This window comes from Ruditapes philippinarum, unplaced genomic scaffold (genome assembly GCF_026571515.1).
Source record: "Ruditapes philippinarum isolate M1 unplaced genomic scaffold, ASM2657151v2 ctg4403_1_1_1_1, whole genome shotgun sequence".
In the NCBI taxonomy this organism is placed as follows: domain Eukaryota; kingdom Metazoa; phylum Mollusca; class Bivalvia; order Venerida; family Veneridae; genus Ruditapes; species Ruditapes philippinarum.
In genome coordinates this window covers 1-19268 of record NW_026856160.1, presented here as the reverse complement: position 1 = coordinate 19268, position 19268 = coordinate 1, and the positions used below count along the sequence as shown (strand labels likewise).

The 19268-nt window shown below is 33.3% G+C and overlaps 1 protein-coding gene across 2 annotated transcripts; it reads right to left on the bottom strand.

Moving 5' to 3' along the window:
• Positions 1 to 3548: 3548 nt before the first annotated feature.
• LOC132745627 (uncharacterized) lies at positions 3549 to 16985 on the bottom strand. Of its 2 annotated transcripts, none has more exons than XM_060734575.1 (2): positions 16376 to 16985; positions 3549 to 5243 (listed from the first exon to the last, which is right to left on the bottom strand). In XM_060734575.1, exons 1-2 carry the CDS (start codon positions 16714 to 16716, stop codon positions 3908 to 3910), a joined length of 1677 nt encoding a protein of 558 aa, XP_060590558.1. In that variant the 5' UTR covers positions 16717 to 16985; the 3' UTR covers positions 3549 to 3907. The 2 variants fall into 2 exon arrangements, with proteins under 2 accessions (XP_060590558.1, XP_060590557.1); XM_060734574.1 differs by lacking the exon at positions 16376 to 16985 and adding an exon at positions 5415 to 5973.
• Between the last annotated feature and the right edge of the window lie 2283 nt (positions 16986 to 19268).

Below are 19268 nucleotides of genomic sequence, written 5' to 3'. Positions count from 1 at the left end.
AATAACTAGGCATAAATGTCTACCACTTCAAGACAATGTGTAGCGTCCAAGAATTACGTCTCTACCTCAAAGGTCAAGGTCACTTTACCATTTTGAAGTTCACTTTATCACAGAGTTTATAGGTACACCCATTTGTGTCTGGGTGGTAACTTTTTAGCTCACCTGTCACAAAGTGACAGGGTGAGCTTTTGTGATCGCTTTTCGTCCGGCGTCCGTCCGTCCGTCCGTCCGTCGTCCGTCCGTCCGTCGTCCGTAAACTTTTACTTTAAATGACATCTCCTCATAAACCACTAAGCCAATTTCATCCAAACTTCACAGGAATGTTCCTTTGGTGGTCACCTTTAGAAATTGTTCAAAGAATTTAATTCCATGCAGAACTCTGGTTGCCATGGCAACCGAAAGAAAAAACTTTAAATATCTTCTTTTAAAAAACCATAAGAGCTAGAGCTTAGATATTTGGCATGAAACATCTTCTAGTGAGTGTCTACCAAGTTTGTTCAAATAAAAGCCCTGGGGTCAAAATTGGCCCCGCCCCGGGGGGTCATTGATTTTCCCTATATGCATATAGTAAAAACTTAAAAAATCTTCTTTTAAAGAACCCAAAAAGCTAGAGCTAAGATATTTAGCATGAAACATGTTCTAATGGGTGTCTACCAAGTTTGTTCAAATAAAAGCCCTGGGGTCAAAATTGGCCCCGCCCCGGGGGGTCATTGATTTTCCCTATATGCATATAGTAAAAACTTAAAAAATCTTCTTTTAAAGAACCAAAAGAGTTAGAGCTAAAATATTTAGCATGACACATGTTCTAATAAGTGTCTACCAAGTTTGTTCAAATAAAAGCCCTGGGGTCAAAATTGGCCCCGCCCCGGGGGTCATTGATTTTCCCTATATGCATATAGTAAAAACTTAAAAAATCTTCTTTTAAAGAACTCAAAGAGCTATGGCTAAGATATTTAGCATCAAACATGTTCTAATTGGTGTCTACCAAGTTTGTTCAAATAAAAGCCCTGGGGTCAAAATTGGCACCGCCCCAGGGGTCATTGATTTTCCTTATATGTGTATAGCAAAAAACTTAAAAAATCTTTTTTAAAGAACTCAAAGAGCTATGACTAAGATATTGAGCATCAAACATGTTCTAATAGGTGTCTACCAAGTTTGTTCAATTAAAAGCCCTGGGGTCAAAATTGGCCCCGCCCCGGGGGTCATTGATTTTCTTTATAATATATGTGTATAGCAAAAACTTAAAATCTTCTTTGAAAAAACCCAAATAGCTAGAGTTTAGATATTAAGCATGAAACATCTTCTAGTAAGTGTCCACAAAGTTTGTTCAAATAAAAGCCCTGGGGTCAAAACTGGCCTGGCCCAAGGGGTGTCATTGTTTTTAACTATATGTGTATAGTAAAAACTTTAAAAAAATCTTCTTTTAAAAAGCCCAATAAGCTATAGCTTAGATGTTTAGCATGAAACATCTTCTTATGGGTGTCTACCAAGTTTGTGCAAATAAAACCCTTGGGTTAAATTGGCCCTGCAACGTTGGGGGGGGGGGTTGGGTTTGTGGGGGGGCCTATATACAGGTGAGCGATCTCAGGGCCATCATGGCCCTCTTGTTCATGCATAGAAGGATTTTAAAATAACTAGGCATAAATGTTTACCGCATCAAAACGACATCTCTGGACAAAGACCCATGTCCCTACCTTTAAGTTCAAGGTCACACTTATAGTTTGAAGATACTCATTCTCTTTAGAAGAGTTTGAAGATACACATTCATGTCCGGACTGTAACTTTGTCATGCATGGAAGAATTTTAAAATAACTTGGCACAAATGTCTACCACATCAAGACAATGTGTTGGGGCTAAGGCTCATGTCTGTCTGTCTGTCCCCACTTACACAACAATCATGTCCAGACTTTAACTTTGTCATGCATTGAGGGATTTTGAAATAATATGGCATAAATGTTTATCTCATCAACAACAATTTATGCATCCAGGAACCACGTCACTTCTTCAAAGGTCAAGGTCACACTTATATTTTGACGGTTCATGCTATCACAATTAGAGATTACAGGTACTATAATACAAAGAACAATATTAAGCCATTGCTTTTCTTTCATTCTCTTCTTTTCATAATACCTGCATGCTTAAGAAACCTTTTCAGGGGCATTAGTCACTTGGGTGACAGCTTTTGTTTTTTCATAGTTTGGTCTTCCTTACTGCGTCCAGTATTTTATAAGTTGAGGTTTGCTGTCTCCTGTGACAGCTCTTGTTCTGTTCTTCTGGAGGCATGCTGCTTTAAAGCCATCATTTTTATGCCCCCCCCCCCCCCATGTAATGACCGGGGCATATAGTGTTACCCTGTTCCGTCCTTCAGTCATTCCATCCTTCCGTCCTTCCGTCATTCTGTCATTCCGTCATCATCTGTTTTCGTTCATTATCTTAGTAATGGTTGCACACATTCAACTCAAATTTGACGTATGGATATGTCATGAGAAAATACAGCTCGAGTTCGAATTTGGTCATGGTTCAATGATTTTTGATAGAGTTATGCCCCTTTTACTTTGAAAATAATATGAAATTTTCAGTTTCTGTTCATTATCTCCCCAACGGTACAACACATTCAACTCAAATTTGCCATATGGATATGTCCTGAGAAAATAAAGGTCAAGTTCGAATTTGGTCATGGTTCAATGATTTTTGGCAGAGTTATGCCCCTGTCACTTTGAAAATAATATGAAATTTTCAAATTCTGTTTATTATCTCCCCAAAGGTACAACACATTCAACTCAAATTTGACATATGAGTTTCTGTTTATTATCTACCCAACAACTCAAATATGACATATGGATATGTCAAAGGAATGAGCAGGTCAAGTTTGAATTTGGTGATGGTTCGATGATTTTTTGGCAGAGTTATGTCCCTTTCACTTTGAAAATAATATAGAGACATCTTAGGAATAAGCAGTTTAAGTTTGAATTTGGTCCTGGTTCAATGATTTTGGACAAACTTATCTTTCTTGAATGTTGGAAAAATTTTGAACTTTCAGTTTCAGCACTGAAATGTATTTTGCCATTATTTTGGCTACAAATATGAAATATGCTATTTTCAAAAGGTTAAGACTGAATAATTTCAGTGCCTTGAACATGGTTTGTGTTAACATTGAAAAGTTTTAAGGGCTTTGAACTTAAAATGAAAAAAATAATTTGTGCAAACAAATTTGGAACTAAATATTATAACATCTGAAATTTTGGCTGCATGCAGGGGCATCCGTGGCATGATGACACATTTCTAGTTTCACTATTATCTTATCTTATATTTGTTTTTTTTGCATGATGTACCCAACTTTCTGCATTCTGGTGTTAGGGTAATGACTAAAGAGGATTTAATTATACATGTATAATTTTATTTCATTCATATATACAGAAGTATAAAAAAGCCATTAAATGAAAATGAATATTACATTAGTGTAACCGAAATGTCATATGACATCATTGTGTTTTTCCAACATCAAAATAGGCTAAATATTAGCATGTGCATCAATAAAAAGAATTACTCTTTTTCACTGTATACCATTTTTTTGTAATAAATAAAAAATTATCATTTGTTTATTTCTTAATTTATTGAACTTACTAAGTCTCCAAATACTCACATGATATGACTTATTTCATATTGTTCAAACAATTTAGTAGCTTTTCTTATAATATAACAAAAAACATTTAAAAAATTAAAAAATGGCAATTCCAAAAGAAATTATCACCTATAATAAATGAAACATGTTATACTCTTTGCATACATTTTAATTGCCCACAACCATAGCTCTAAGGTATTCTGTAACTAGTGACTTCCCCATTTCAGAAGCAGTCTTGCTGGGGCATTAATCATAGTTAGTGATAGCTCTAGTTTGTTTAACTGATTAGATGTCATACACTTGAATGTTGTCATCTGAATATCCACTTAGACACATCTTCGTCATTTGTTGATTACACCAGACTGAACTAATATTGTGTTTTCTTCTATCAGCTTTTATAACCGGTCCTATTAGCTCACCATCACATGTAAACTGTAAAACACTATTTGAGTCAAATCCAGATACCAGCACACTACCTGTTTCAGTGAGATAACAGCATCCAGCCCCCTCTATTTGTTTGTCATTAAATGATCTAATAACCTGACCATTGTTGTCCAGTACTATCAGTCCAATATAGAAATCAGCAACATAAATCCTTGTAGCATCCTTACTGACAGCTAAACTTCTTACACCAAAGAACAAATTATGTCCTGATGAATCATTACTGAACTGATTAAGTTTCCTCCCTGACAATGTATACATATAAACTGATTTGTCTTGGTCTGAAATATATAAATTATTGTTTGAGTATGCAAGGCCATAACATCTAAAATCAGTAGTAATCATGTTTGTTGTTTTCATTTTTCTTTCTAGAGAAATGAAATGAACTTTCTTTTCTGATGAAATAGTTACTGCTACTTGTGTGTTATTGATCAGACACACTTGCCATGACTCTCCAGGTAGATCACAGTAGCCTGTGACAGAATAGTTATAACTGTGTAAACGTTTAAGCTTGTCGTGATCAGCTAGAATTATTGTACCATCTTCCATAAAACAGGCACTGTTGATATAACAATCTTTTTTATCTGACATGACTTTTACATTATAGGATAGATTTCCCTTAATCTGAAATAAATTGTCAGCAGTCTTCTCTGATAGTGTACCTAGGGTCTTCTTTTGTTCTAACTGTGTAACAATCGTTCTGTCAGGTTGAAACTCTATGTCTCCTACTTTACATTTTGTTTTGGCATACTTCATATATTTGTTGGCAATATTTGCAGCATCTTCTCCCATCTTCACATAAACAAACACTTCAGAATGATTTGTGTTTGTAGATGCTAACTTATCATTAGCTAATCTAATCCTGGACTTATTTGCTTGAAGCTGTTTTAAACCGTCTGCGATTTTGTCTTCAAGACATTTAACTTTACTTTCTATCTCATCAATAGAACTTCTCTCCAGCTTGTCAAGTTGGCCATTGATTTCTTGTCGGAATTTTCTGATATCAGCGAGTAGTTCTGCTTTCCTCTTTAACAGCCTTTGTTTATCCTGTTTAAATGTATTAGCTTGCTTTTCAAGGGTCTTGGCTATTTCCTTGAGATGAGTTTGAATGTCTCTCGATTCAACTTGGTAAGTATTGTTTTGGATAAATTCTGGTATGTAGAATGTATCCTTACATAATCTGAAAAATAAGTTCAAACAGTTTATGAGGCTATGAGCTGACGTAGGAGATGATATAATATTTAGTGTTATGTATTGAATAAGATAGTCTAAGAATATTATGTAAAGTACCTACTAAACATTCCATATACTTATACTTAATAAATATCTTTGTTTAAATACTATAGTTTACCTGTGATCAACTGCCATACATGTAGAACAGCCAACATTATCATGGCTCTGACAGTACATATCAATGTGTTTATGACTGTGTCTGTCACATCTCTCTGCTGGTGCCCTGGGCATAGCTTTACTGGTTCCTGACTTAACTTGAGATTTATCCAATACCTTGTGACCAGCTAATACAGGCACTTTACTGTGAACTTTGACACAACTAACACAGAAATAATCATGACAATCAACACAGTATTTTTCACCTTCAGTGTTCCTGTCTTCATTTCTACACATTGAACATAATGCGTCAAATATTTCATCCGAAAGAATATCCGTATCAATTTGTCGACTGGCAGCCATTTTGTATTTTTTTCAACTAGGTTTTTTAGTAGATTTATTTACATTGTAAAATCGATAAAAATGTCTCAATTTCTTTCACAGTGATTTTAGATTTTAAACATTGATGTACTCTATAATTATGATAACTGTAAGCCTTAAGTATCTTCTATATTATACTCCTGGAAAAATATCAATTTCTACATTATATGTTTTCATTGATATAAATCCTCTCCTTTCGCTAAATAATGTCTAAATGATTTAACCTACTTTTTGGGTTTAACTTATCAAAGGTGCCTTGATACCTCTTTGCACAGAGTGCAACTTGATCGGGTGGAAAGTTTTCTAAAGTTTATTTATTTTCAATACTAAACTACTTAAAGATATATAAAGACTATTTACATTGGGCTGGTTTTACATTATGCTATTTAAATCAATATAACCCAGAAGAAAATATCTAACCTTAAATAATCAAATTATAAAAAAAAAATAACAAACTTTATCTTGGCAAAGTAAATGGTGTATAAGTCCTTTGCCGTTGTATTTAGGACACATTCAAAAATGTGCTAGTGCAATATCAACATTATTAATTTTATTTGTCAGAATTCAATTCATTCAGAATTTTACTGGCTATGAGTATTTTTTGCCATTTTTTAATAGGACTTTTATGAGGGTTTGTCCATTGAAAGTTCTAATTATTGTCAAAGGAAGACTTATACGAATATTCTAAGGAAAGAGTACAAAATCACCTCTTTAAATTCAGATTTTAGAAATTATGCAAGTTAAAATCTTGAAGTACTTTTATTTTATCTATTGAAAATATACTGCTTTCCTAGCAGTTTCTGATACAAAAAGTCGCCCTTTTTTACAAATTTAAAATAAGAATCTGTCACAGGAAGAGTACACAACTTTGACAGAACACAGTTAGGTACCATTCCAACATTACCATGCTCTTAACTTTTTTTCTTAACTGGAATATTGACCTGAAATTTAACACCTTTTCTCACATTCATTAAAAATTTCACATCAGTTTTATTCAGACCTTTTTCATTTAATTTTGAATATAAGTCAGTACCAGTTGTAAGCAATGTCAAAGAAATATACTTGTCCAACTTTTTCCATAGCTTCTGCAAATATATTGATTTACCTAAAGGTGGGCATCAGTTTTTGCTCATATTAGCTGTCAAACTGGAATGCCCAAGTTTTGCCTGTTTCTAAATGTTGCAAGTCCTCTATAAAGGTTACCTTGGAACAACAGTCCAAACTTCAGGACATATAAACCTCTGTACTATTTTAACTTCTGTGTTGCCTTGAGAAAAAAAATGTCTCTTTGATTTCATGAAGAATGAACAGATACTGTTAAATCATTATTATTTGTGGGGCACGAATTTTCGTGGTTTTCAGGGGTAGGTCAATCCACGAATTTAAGATCCGACAAACTTTTATCCCGACAAATACTTCTTACCCTGTCTCTGTTCTATATATTACAAACATGCGTCGGCTCTTTTCGGCCGATATTTCGTGAAATGAATGTAAGTACAGACAGATAACCAGGTTTGTGACATATTAAATCCGTTTGCAATATTTAAGAAACTTGAAAGAAAACTCGATTATATGTCCTCAATTTACTGTCACATAAATGTCGCATATACATACTTGATCGTTGTAGTCTACTAGGACTTGATTGTGTTAACAAGAATACTTGACATAATCGAGTTAATATGGGAACCCAGGCAGTGCAATAATTAGCGCTAATAAAAATTCTCAGTTTGCTCTTATTAATTTAAAAAAAGTCTTTGATATTAATGTCGTAAGTACACAAAATTATAAAAAATACGATCGCTAAAACAGATTTATTGTACTGTCTTTCGTTGTTTTTAAATGCTCCAGTTTATATGAATTTTAATCAGTATTTGTGAGATTGCTATTCCGTAAACATCAAAGACACCACCGACTTTTACAAGATCCACATAAACTCGTGTTACTTACCGAGAATAATTTATATGCATGTAAATTTACACAGTCGCTGTGACATTGCGTGTAGATACTGTCAAATGTGTTAAGTGTTAACTTTTAAACTCGCTGGTTAAAACGTGCCAGGTGTGGTATAAATTATGCGATGTTTACATCGGCGAATTACAGGGGCAGTGTGTCCAATGGATGTGCATATCATGTCACATAAATGTGTTAATTGCAGTCAATTATCGGCAGTAACTGTGCTGTATTAGAGTTATACCCAGAGGCAAGGATTAAATTTAATGACAGCCGCTGTGTGACAAGTAAAGATATGTACATGTTGTAAGTAACAATGTTCGGCGATTAAGATTACTTTGCATTAGGTTACTGAATTTTTTTTTTTACAAGAAAAGGAAAATCCACGAATTTAAGAACCCACGAAAATGCCAGTTTTGATAAAACCACGAACTTTCATGCCCACGAATATAAGTGAATTCGCAGTACTTTATCAGTAAAAATATACTGTACTGGACGAAAATGATAATGCTAGAGCCTGGTAACTGCTAGGAAACCATTTATGGATTTATGTTCAGAGTATTTAAAGAGGTCAGTTAGGAAGAATCATCTGTTTAAATGTTTGAATAACTCTAATAATTAAGCCTTTTATCATAGAGTAAGGTTAGTATTATATTATGTGGACAGTATTGTCACATGTATGAAATGTATGATAAACTTCTATTATGGAATATGTATTTAAATAGCATAACATTGCTTGATGTGATTCAACATAGCCATATATAGTGTTTTTATCAACACATTATAAAATGTAACCCATAAAATTCCAATGATTGAAGCTTATAAATATTTTAATAAGATTAAATTTTATCAATGTAGCCTCATTTTCATTTTGCCATATTAATATTATTTTCAATCTTGCCTCATTTTCATTTTCCAAATCCAAATAAAATCCATTAGTTACTATATGTCTTTTTTGTCCAGAGCATATCTCTTACACGCATTGAGGATTTTGATGAAATTTCATAGAAATGTTAAACCACTATGAGAAACTGTATTGCAGACATGAACAGTGACTCTTGGTCAAAGGTCAAGGTCGTACGTGTAACAGGTCATTGAAAAATGCTTGTCTGGAGCAAATGGGTCATTATCATGACTACCGTCATTTCACTTATATTTTAGGTCAATTAATGCAAGGTCAAGGTCACTAAAGTTGATGATATATCTGGATTTTTAGCTCACCTGTCACAAAGTGACAGGGTGAGCTTTTGTGATCGCTTTTCGTCCGGCGTCCGTCGTCCGTCCGTCGTCCGTAAACTTTTACTTTAAATGACATCTCCTCATAAACCACTAGGCCAATTTCATCCAAACTTCACAGGAATGTTCCTTTGGTGGTCACCTTTAAAAATTGTTCAAAGAATTTAATTCCATGCAGAACTCTGGTTGCCATGGCAACCGAAAGAAAAAACTTTAAATATCTTCTTTTAAAAAACCCTAAGAGCTAGAGCTTAGATATTTGGCATGAAACATCTTCTAGTAAGAGTCTACCAAGTTTGTTCAAATAAAAGCCCTGGGGTCAAAATTTGCCCCGCCCCAGGGGGTCATTGATTTTCCCTATATGCATATAGTAAAAACTTACAAAATCTTCTTTTAAAGAACCCAAAGAGCTAGAGCTAAGATATTTAGCTTGAAACATGTTCTAATGAATGTCTACCAAGTTTGTTCAAATAAAAGCCCTGGGGTCAAAATTGGCCCCGCCCCAGGGGGTCATTGATTTTCCCTATATGCATATAGTAAAAACTTAAAAAATCTTCTTTTAAAGAACCATAAGAGCTAGAGCTTAGATATTTGGCATGAAACATCTTCTAGTGAATGTCTACCAAGTTTGTTCAAATAAAAGCCCTGGGGTCAAAATTGACCCCGCCCAGGGGTCATAGATTTTCCCTATATGCATATAATAAAGACTTAAAAAATTTTCTTTTAAAAAAACCCAAAGAGCTAGAGCTAAGATATTAAGCATGAAAACATCTTCTAGTGAGTGTCTACCAAGTTTGTTCAAATTAAAGCCCTGGGGTCAAAAATTGGCCTCGCCCCGGGGGTCATTGATTTTCCCTATATGCATATGGTAAAAACTTAAAAAATCTTCTTTTAAAGAACTATAAGAGCTAGAGCTTAGTTATTTGGCATGAAACATCTTCTAGTGAATGTCTACCAAGTTTGTTCAAATAAAAGCCCTGGGTCAAAATTGACCCTGCCCCAGGGGGTCATAGATTTTCCCTATATGCATATAGTAAAAACTTAAAAAATCATTCTTTTAAAGAACCCAAAGAGCTAGAGCTAAGATATTTAGCATGAAACATCTTCTGATGAGTGTCTACCAAGTTTGTTCAGATAAAAGCTCTGGGGTCAAAATTGGCCCCGCCCCAGGGGGTCATTGATTTTCCCTATATGCATATAGTAAAAACTTAAAAAATCTTCTTTTAAAGAACTCAAAGAGCTAGAGCTGAGATATTTAGCATGAAACATGTTCTAATGGGTGTTTACCAAGTATGTTCAAATAAAAGCCCTAGGGTCAAAACTGGCCCCGCCCCGGGGGTTGGGGGGGGTCATTGATTTTCCTTATATGTGTATAGCAAAAACTTAAAAATCTTTTTTGGAAAAACCCAAATAGCTAGAGTTTAGATATTAAGCATGAAACATCTTTAAGTAAATATCTACAAAGTTTGTTAAAATAAACGCCCTGGGGTCAAAACTGGCCCTGCCCCAGGGGTGACATTGTTTTTAACTATATGTGTATAGTAAAAACTTTAAAAATCTTCTTTTAAAAAAGCCAATGAGCTAGAACTTAGATGTTTAGCATGAAACATCTTCTTATGGGTGTCTACCAAGTCTGTTCAAATAAACAAATAAAAGCCCTTGGGTAAAAATTGGCCCCGGGGGTGGGGGGGGGCCTATATACAGGTGAGCGACCTCAGGGCCATCATGGCCCTCTTGTTATGTAAGAATTTTTATGATACTTTATATAAATGTTCTCCACCATTAAAGCCACTGAACTCCAGATGGCGTGATATGAAAAAAGTGAAATAAAATTTCAAATAAATGGTAAATACTGATCTAGTTGTGTTGAATGTTTAAATCCATTATAACTGACATCTTAATTCAAGAAAAACTTAGCCAAAGCCTCAATATCGTGCTTTTCCTTTGCATAATCTACTACGTTACTAGTGCAGTGGTCATTATAAATAGAAGAATTAATTCATGTAACATGGTCACGTGTCACAACAGTGATCCGCAAAATTTTTAGTATTTGCTATGCCTGGTATCGTATATTAACCCTTTCACTGCCATAGGGACGGCTTATGCCGTCCCTGTTATTTTCGGCATATTTGCCATATGGACGGCTTTAGCCGTTTCTATAATAATAGTGGTAATAATAATAAATCAATTATAATAATAATAAAAATAATAGTAAATATAAAAAAAATTATACCATCGACAATAATTATTATTATACTCACAGATTTGGAAACATATAATTATTATAATACTAATAACAAATAATAATAATTATATTAATCAATAATATAGTAATTTTTTAGAAAACCCTCTGGCAAATAGGTAATCAATAAAACAATAACCCTCTGGCAGCGAAAGGGTTAATTTTCGTCTTTGAGTACTGGCCCTTATCATATTTCAAGCTAAAGTTTAAATCAATAAATTTGTCATCAAATATATGATATAATTAATTAGTCCCCTACCAGTTTACCGGAGGGGACTTTAGGTTTACCCTCCTTCCGTCTGTCCGTCCGTCCGTCTGTCCGTCAGTCAGTCCGTCCGTCCACAAAACTGGATCCCGCGATAACTTTAAAAGTACTGAAAATATTTTTATGAAACTTGGTATATGGATAGATGGCAGTATGGAGATTATGCACATCTTTTTCTTTTCTTCCTATGTTGAAAATTCTGGTTGCTATGGCAACAAATAGGCTGAAAATATGGCAAATTTTACACATAAACTGCATCCAGTGATAACGCAAAAAGTACTGGAAACCGTCCACAAAACTGGATCCAACGATAACTTTAAAAGTACTGAAAATATTTTTATGAAACTTGGTATATGGATAGATAGCAGTATGGAGATTATGCACATCTTTTTCTTTTCTTCCTATGTTGAAAATTCTGGTTGCTATGGCAACAAATAGGCTGAAAATATGGCAAATTTTACACATAAACTGCATCCAGTGATAACGCAAAAAGTGCTGGAAATATTTTTATGAAACTTGACATGGGTAGATGGCAGTCTTGAGATTATGCACATTTTTTTCTTTTCTTCCTATGTTGAAAATTCTGGTTGCTATGGGAACACATAGGCTGAAATTATGGCAAATTTTACACATAAACTGGATCCAGTGATAAGGCAAAAAGTACTGGAAATATTTTTATGAAACTTGACATATGGGTAGATGGCAGTCTTGAGATTATGCACGTCTTTTTCTTTTCTTCCTATGTTGAAAATTCTGGTTGCTATGGCAACACATAGACTGAAAATATGGCAAATTTTACACATAAACTGAATCCAGTGATAACTCAAAAAGTACTGGAAATATTTTTATGAAACTTGACATATGGGTAGATGGCAGTCTTGAGATTATGCATGTCTTATCTGTTCTTCCTATTTTTAAAAAATATCAGTTGCCTTGGCAACAAAAAGGCTTAAAACATGGCGAATATAACAATATTTGTGATTAGTCAAAAAGAGCTGAAATTTTTTATGAAATTGCATCTTTAATTCAAGAGTTATCTCCTCTTTAAGAATTTTGCTTTTAAAATGTTATATTTTGGTAACAGGGATGTTTCAAATATTAACTTAAGAGTGTCCTTCAGTCCGTCTGTCTGTCTGTTCATAAAAACTGTTAACTGTGATCACTTTTAAAGAACTTTTCCAACAAATTTACTTCAAATAGAGAAAAATTGAAACATTAGTGAATGGCCAATGGCCCTTCAGAATGTTGATGGGGTTCTAACCGGTAGGGGACTTATGGATTGCTTGCAATACTATGATAATTGCTTGTTAATTATGATTTTAGTGCCACAATGTTACTTCTTATATCAAAACAAAAGCAGTTATTCATTTCCCTCTAAGTTTGATATGATGCAGGACCACAGGTCACCATATATGTCCTGTTCAATCATGTGGTCTTCTAGAAAAAACCAGGATGAAAAAGTTTGGTAGTAAAATAAAAGAAGGTATTTCCCAATTGGCAGAAAAGCAAACTGTTTGTTTTCAGTGCAATAATGTTAGAATATGAACATTTTGAAGAATCATTTCGATATCTTTCAACTATTTTATGTTTTTGAAGATTGATTTTACATATTTGTGAAACGGTAGTTGTTCTGTTATCTTCTGGAGTTCAGCTGCTCTAAATGTATTGCTTTATACATGATTGAGTTCAAAGGTCAAGGTCACATCTACAGCTAATTGCTATGCATATCTGTAAGGCCCACATGTGCATCAAAAGCTTTTAAGACAGGCTTATTTTGCGGCAATGTTGCCCTTGTACTTCTTCGTATAATCTACTATGTTACTAAATAGAAGATAATTCATTCAACATGGTTACGTGTCACAGTCCAGAGGTTCAGGAAAATCCCTGTATCCAGTACGCCCAGGGATCATATATAAATGTTTGTTAATGTTTAGGCTAAAGTTTTGATTGATATAATAGTGCTTTAAAGCCATCATTTATTCACTATTATCTTTGATATTTTGTTTTTTTGTATGATTTTTTTGTATGACTTTATGCATTCTGGGGTTGAGGTAATGACTTAAGTCTCAGGATTTAAAAATAGAATTTTATTTCATTCATATATACAGAAGTATAAAAAAGCCATTAAATGAAAATGAATATTACACTTGTATAACCGCAATGTATCATGGCAACATGCTGTTATTCAAACATCAAAATAGGCTAAATATTATTCTAACACTATCGGAAATTTTTCTATATAGACAAAGAAGGCCCGAAGCGTGCATTATTCTGCAACAATGCACTCGCCGTTCTTATTATCTCCCTGTGTATTTTCACATTGAGGGCGCCATTTTGTTTGAAAAATCTGATAAATAAAAACAATTTTTTGTCGAATTTTGTTGTGAAAACTATCTAGAATGATAGAAAATGGTCTAACTAAGAAAATAAATCCGAACACCAATATCTTTAATTCAGTCGTTAACGCTGTACAGACGTTTAAAGTGTTGTTTACGTGACGTCACAATGTAGCGCCAAACAGCACGTGCAAAACAATCAAAATCAAGTACGCTATTTTAACGTCGCAGACGAGTTAAGTTTTACATTTATTTCACTTTTAATAATTTGTATTTCGCTTGGAAAATTATAAACTGAAATAAATAAACAAACAAAGTTGTATCAACGTTTTCAAAATTCGTTATTTTCAAAATGTTTCTACAAACGGTAGATTTAACAGTTTTTTTTCAACCCACTGGAACGGCCTCTAAAGAACGTTTCTATTGGAAACTCTGAGGCGAAAACAAATTCAACCACCAAACATAAAGTCCAACGTTATAATAAAAATTATATTTTTTCTTGACGTATTAGAATGGAAATAGATATCAATTCTTCGTGCATTATTGTATAATAATGCACGTTTTTCGTTCAAATGCTTTGTAATTAATCACTCGGGCCTATCGGCCTTCGTGATTATATTACTACGCATTTGAACTCAAACCGTGCATTATTCTACAACAATGCACTCAGAATTGATATCTATTTCCTAAGCATAGCACTAATTATGTGCATTAATGAAAAGAATGACTCTATTTTACTGTTTACCATCCTAATTTTTGGTATGTAATAAATAAAAATTTAATATTTGTGTTTATTTCTAAATTTATTGAACTTGTTAAATGAAACAATATTATGCTCATCAAATACTCACATGATATGATTTATTTCAAATTGTTCAAACAATTTAGTAGTTTTTCTTGTAATATAACAAATAACAATCAAAACAGATGCACTCAAAAATGGGAACTCCAAAAGAAATTATCACATTAATAAATAAAACATGTTATACTCTTTGCATACATTTTGAGAGACTGGCATAGATTTTAAAACATGTTTATTTTTCTTTTGTGAATCATTTGTTTTACTGATTAGATGTCATACACTTCAATATTGTTATCTCTAGATCTACTTATACACATCTTTGTCATTTGTAGATTACAACAGACTGATATAATTTCCTCTTTTCCGCTATCAGCTTTTATAACTTCTCCTATCAGCTCACCATCACATGTGAACTGTAAAACATTTTTGGAACCTTCTCCAGATACCAGCACACTACCTGCTTCAGTGACATAACAACATCCAGCCCCCTTTATTTGTTCATCATCATTAAATGATGTAATAACATGACCATTGTTGTCCAGTACTATCAGTCCATTTTTGTAATCAGCAACATAAATCCTAGTAGCATCCTTACTGACAGCTAAACTGCGTATGTCAGAGAACAACTCATGTCCTGATTGATCATTACTGAACTGATTAAGTTTCCTACCTGACAATGTATACATATATACTGATGTGTTTTCTGAAATATATAAATTATTGTTTGCATATGCAAGACCATAACATGTAAAATCAGTGTTAATTTTGTTTGTTCTCATTTTTCTTTCTAGAGAAATGAAATGAACTTCCTGTTTTGATGGAATAGTTACTGCTACTTGTGTGTTATTGATCATACACACTTGATATGGCTTTCCAGGTAGATCATAGTAGTCTGTGACAGAATAGTTATAACTGTGTAACCGTTTAAGCTTGTTGTTGTCATGATCAGCTAGAATTATTGTACCATCTTCCATACAGCAGGCATTAGTGATTTCACAATCATTTTTATCTGACTTAACTTTTACATTGTATGATTTATTCCCTTTAATCTGAAATAAATTGTCAGCAGTCTTTGTAGGTTTCTCTGATAGTTTGCCTATGGTCTTCTTTTGTTCCAACTGTGTAAGAATTGTTCTGTCAGGTTGAAACTCTATGTCTTCTACTGTACTTTTTATTTTGGCATGCTCCATATATTTGTTGGCATCATTTGCAGCATCTTCTCCCATCTTCACATAAACAAACACTTCAGAATGATTTGTGTTTGTAGATGCTAACTTATCATTAGCTGATCTAATCCTGGCCTTATTTGCTTGTAGCTGTTTTAAACTGTCTTCAATTTTGTCTTCAAGACATTTAACTTTACTTTCTATCTCGTCAATAGAACTTTTCTCAAGCGTGTCAAGTTGACCATTGATTTCTTGTCGGAATTTTCTGATATCAGCGAGTAGTTCTGCTTTCCTCTTTAACAGCCTTTGTTTATCCTGTTTAAATCTATTAGCTTGTTTTTCAAGGGTCTGGGCTATTTCCTTGAGTTTTGTTTGAATATCTCTCGATTCAATTTGGTAAGTATTGTTTTGGATAAATTCTGGTATGTAGAATGTATCTTTACATAACCTGAAAAATAAGTTCAGATTGTTTATGAGGCTGCGTAGTAGATGATATATTATTAAGTGTTATATATTTAAGCTTGTCTAAGAATATTATGTAAAGTACCTACTAAACATTCCATATACTTACAAAAAAATATTTTTGTTTAAATACTATAGTTTACCTGTGATCAACTGCCATACATGTAGAACAGCCAACATTATCATGGTTCTGACAGTACATATCAATGTGTTTATGACTGTGTCTGTCACATCTCTCTGTTGGTGCCCTCGGCATAGCTTTACTGGTTCCTGATTTAACTTGCGATTTATCCAATAACTTGTGACCAGCTAATACAGGCACTTTACTGTGAACTTTGACACAACTTACACAGAAATAATCGTGACAGTCAACACAGTATTTTTCACCTTCAGTGTTTCTGCCTTCATTTCTACACATTGAACATAATACGTCAAATATTTCATCCGAAAGAATATCTGTATCAATTTGTCCACCTGTAGCCATTTTGTCTTTTTGTTAGTAGATCTTTTTACATTGTAAAGTCGATAAAAATGTCTCAATTTCTTTCACAGTTATTTTAGATTTTAAACATTGATGAACTCTATAATTATGCATAACTATAAGCCTTAAGTATCTTCTACATTGTACTCCTGTAAAATATCAATTTCTTCATATATAAATCCTCTCATATAACTAAATAAAGTCAAAATGATTTGACTTACTTTGGATTTAACTTATCAAAGGTGCCCTTATACCTCTTTGTACAAAGTCTAACTTTTATCTGGCAAAAACTTATCTAAAGTTTAATCATATTCACTACTAAATTGTTAAACTTTAAGGTATACATGTATAAAGTGTTTATATGGGGCTGATTTAACATTTTGCTACTTTAATCAGTAAGAAATTATGTAACCATAAATAATCAAATGATAAAAAAATAACGAACTTTATCTTTGCAATTTGCAAGGTGTGTACACATATATATACACTGTAGCCTCGATAAATTGCTCTCTGTTATAACGCTTATCTCAGTATAGCGCTCACAGACCTTGGCTCCCAAAAAAAAAAAATATTCATGTAGATCTAGATTCATAGCGCCCCATATCCTCTATAGTGCTTGTTCAATTTGACAGTCAAGTACTATAAACAATGTAATTAGGACATTTATGAGCGCTAAAGGTGTGAAAAACATGCAGAGGTTAGCGTTTATCCGCTGTTTTGTTGTTTAACCTGTTGATCAGTCAGGCATCAAATTGTTTCCAAAATCTCAAATTCATATCATATGTGACATGGGCAGCCGGTGGTGTGTATAAATAAATTAAAATTCACACACATATCTGTGACATACAAACCTCGCAGAATTAAATAACCCACACAAGCCCAAAATCTATTTAAAATCCTGCACTGTATATAGAACGGCCCAGACAGGAAGTAAATGGCGTTTGATTAATTAGGGGACAATACTAAAGCTGGACTGTAATGGCTAACTGTTTACACTACATTTATGATTTATGGGTTTTTTTGAAAGTTTTTTGTTTCTTTTAAATATGATTAGTATTATTTGTGAATGTAATATATGTTTGCATTATTGAATTGTTTTAGAAAAAGATAATGTTGATATTCATTGAAAAGTAAGTAAAAATCTTCAGCGTTGTATGTATAGGCGGTGGGCAGGTTAATGCGGTAATTTCGGAATGAGCGTTCTAATGAGAGCCTCATTAGAACTCGGTTTTGAGACATGGGACCCCAACATGAGTGTTATAATGAGACTGTAGTGTAAATATATATTAGTCTTTTGTTGTTGTAATTAGGACACATTTAAAATTGAGTTAGTGCTGTATCAAGATAATTTGTTTTGTCAGAATTCAATTCATTCAGGCTTTGACTAGCTATGAGTATTTTTGGCCATTTTTAATAGGACTTATGTGAGGGCTTGTCCATTGAAAGTTCAAATTAGACCTCATTATCAAAGAAAACTTAAACGAATATTCTAAGGAAAGAGTACAAAATCACCTCTTTAAATTCAGATTTTAGAAATTATGCAAGGTAAAATATTTAAGTACCTTTATTCTATCTATTGAAAATATACTGGTTTCCTAGCAATTTCTGATACAAAAAGTCGCCCTTTTTTACAAATTAAAAAAGAATCTGTCAAAGGACAGGTACACAACTTTGACAGAACTGAAATATTGGTCTGAAATAATATTGGCCTTAAATTTAACACCTTTTCTCACATTCATTAAAAATTTCACATCAGTTTTTCAGACCTTTTTCATTTTGAATATAAGTCAGTACCAGTAGTAAGCAATGTCAAAGAAATAAACATTTCCAACCTTTTCTGTGTCGTCTGCAAATAAATTGATTAACCTAGAAGTGGGCATCAATTATTGCTCATAAGTTTTCAAACTGGAATTCCCCAAGTTTTGCCTGTTTCTAAATGTTGCAAGTCCTCTAAGGTTACTTTGAACAACAGGCTAAAGAACATATAAACCGCTGTACTATTTTAACTTCTGTGTTGCCTTGAAAACAAATGTCTCTTTGATTTCATGAAGAATGAACATATACTTTATCAAAAATACTTTGCCTAAAAACATCTTCAATTTCACTGGTCTGTCTTGGCATAGTTGTTAATGGTACCTGAGCCTCTTAGTCAATGTATAATGTGTTGTAGCTAAGTTACTGGAGTAAAAACAATGTAGTAGTGCTTCCAGGAAGACCAGTTAAAATGAATTCAAAAAGGATTCAACCTTTATCACAATTGAACTAAAAAATATGTATTTAATTAAGCCAACTTCTTGTGAATTAATTACTACAACATACATAGACAGCCAGCATAATGAATGTGTGTGAATGTTGTGATGACAAAATTTAACAAACAAACATATTAAATCTCATTATGTGATGTATATGATGATTGAATATTTTATTTATGTGTTATAGCTATATACTAGTCCAACTCTTTTATTTCATTACAAGATATATCTGCGAATATTATGTCAGGGGGAATAAATATATTTACAATTAAAATCTAACTCACAGTCAGCAATTTTCTTTTC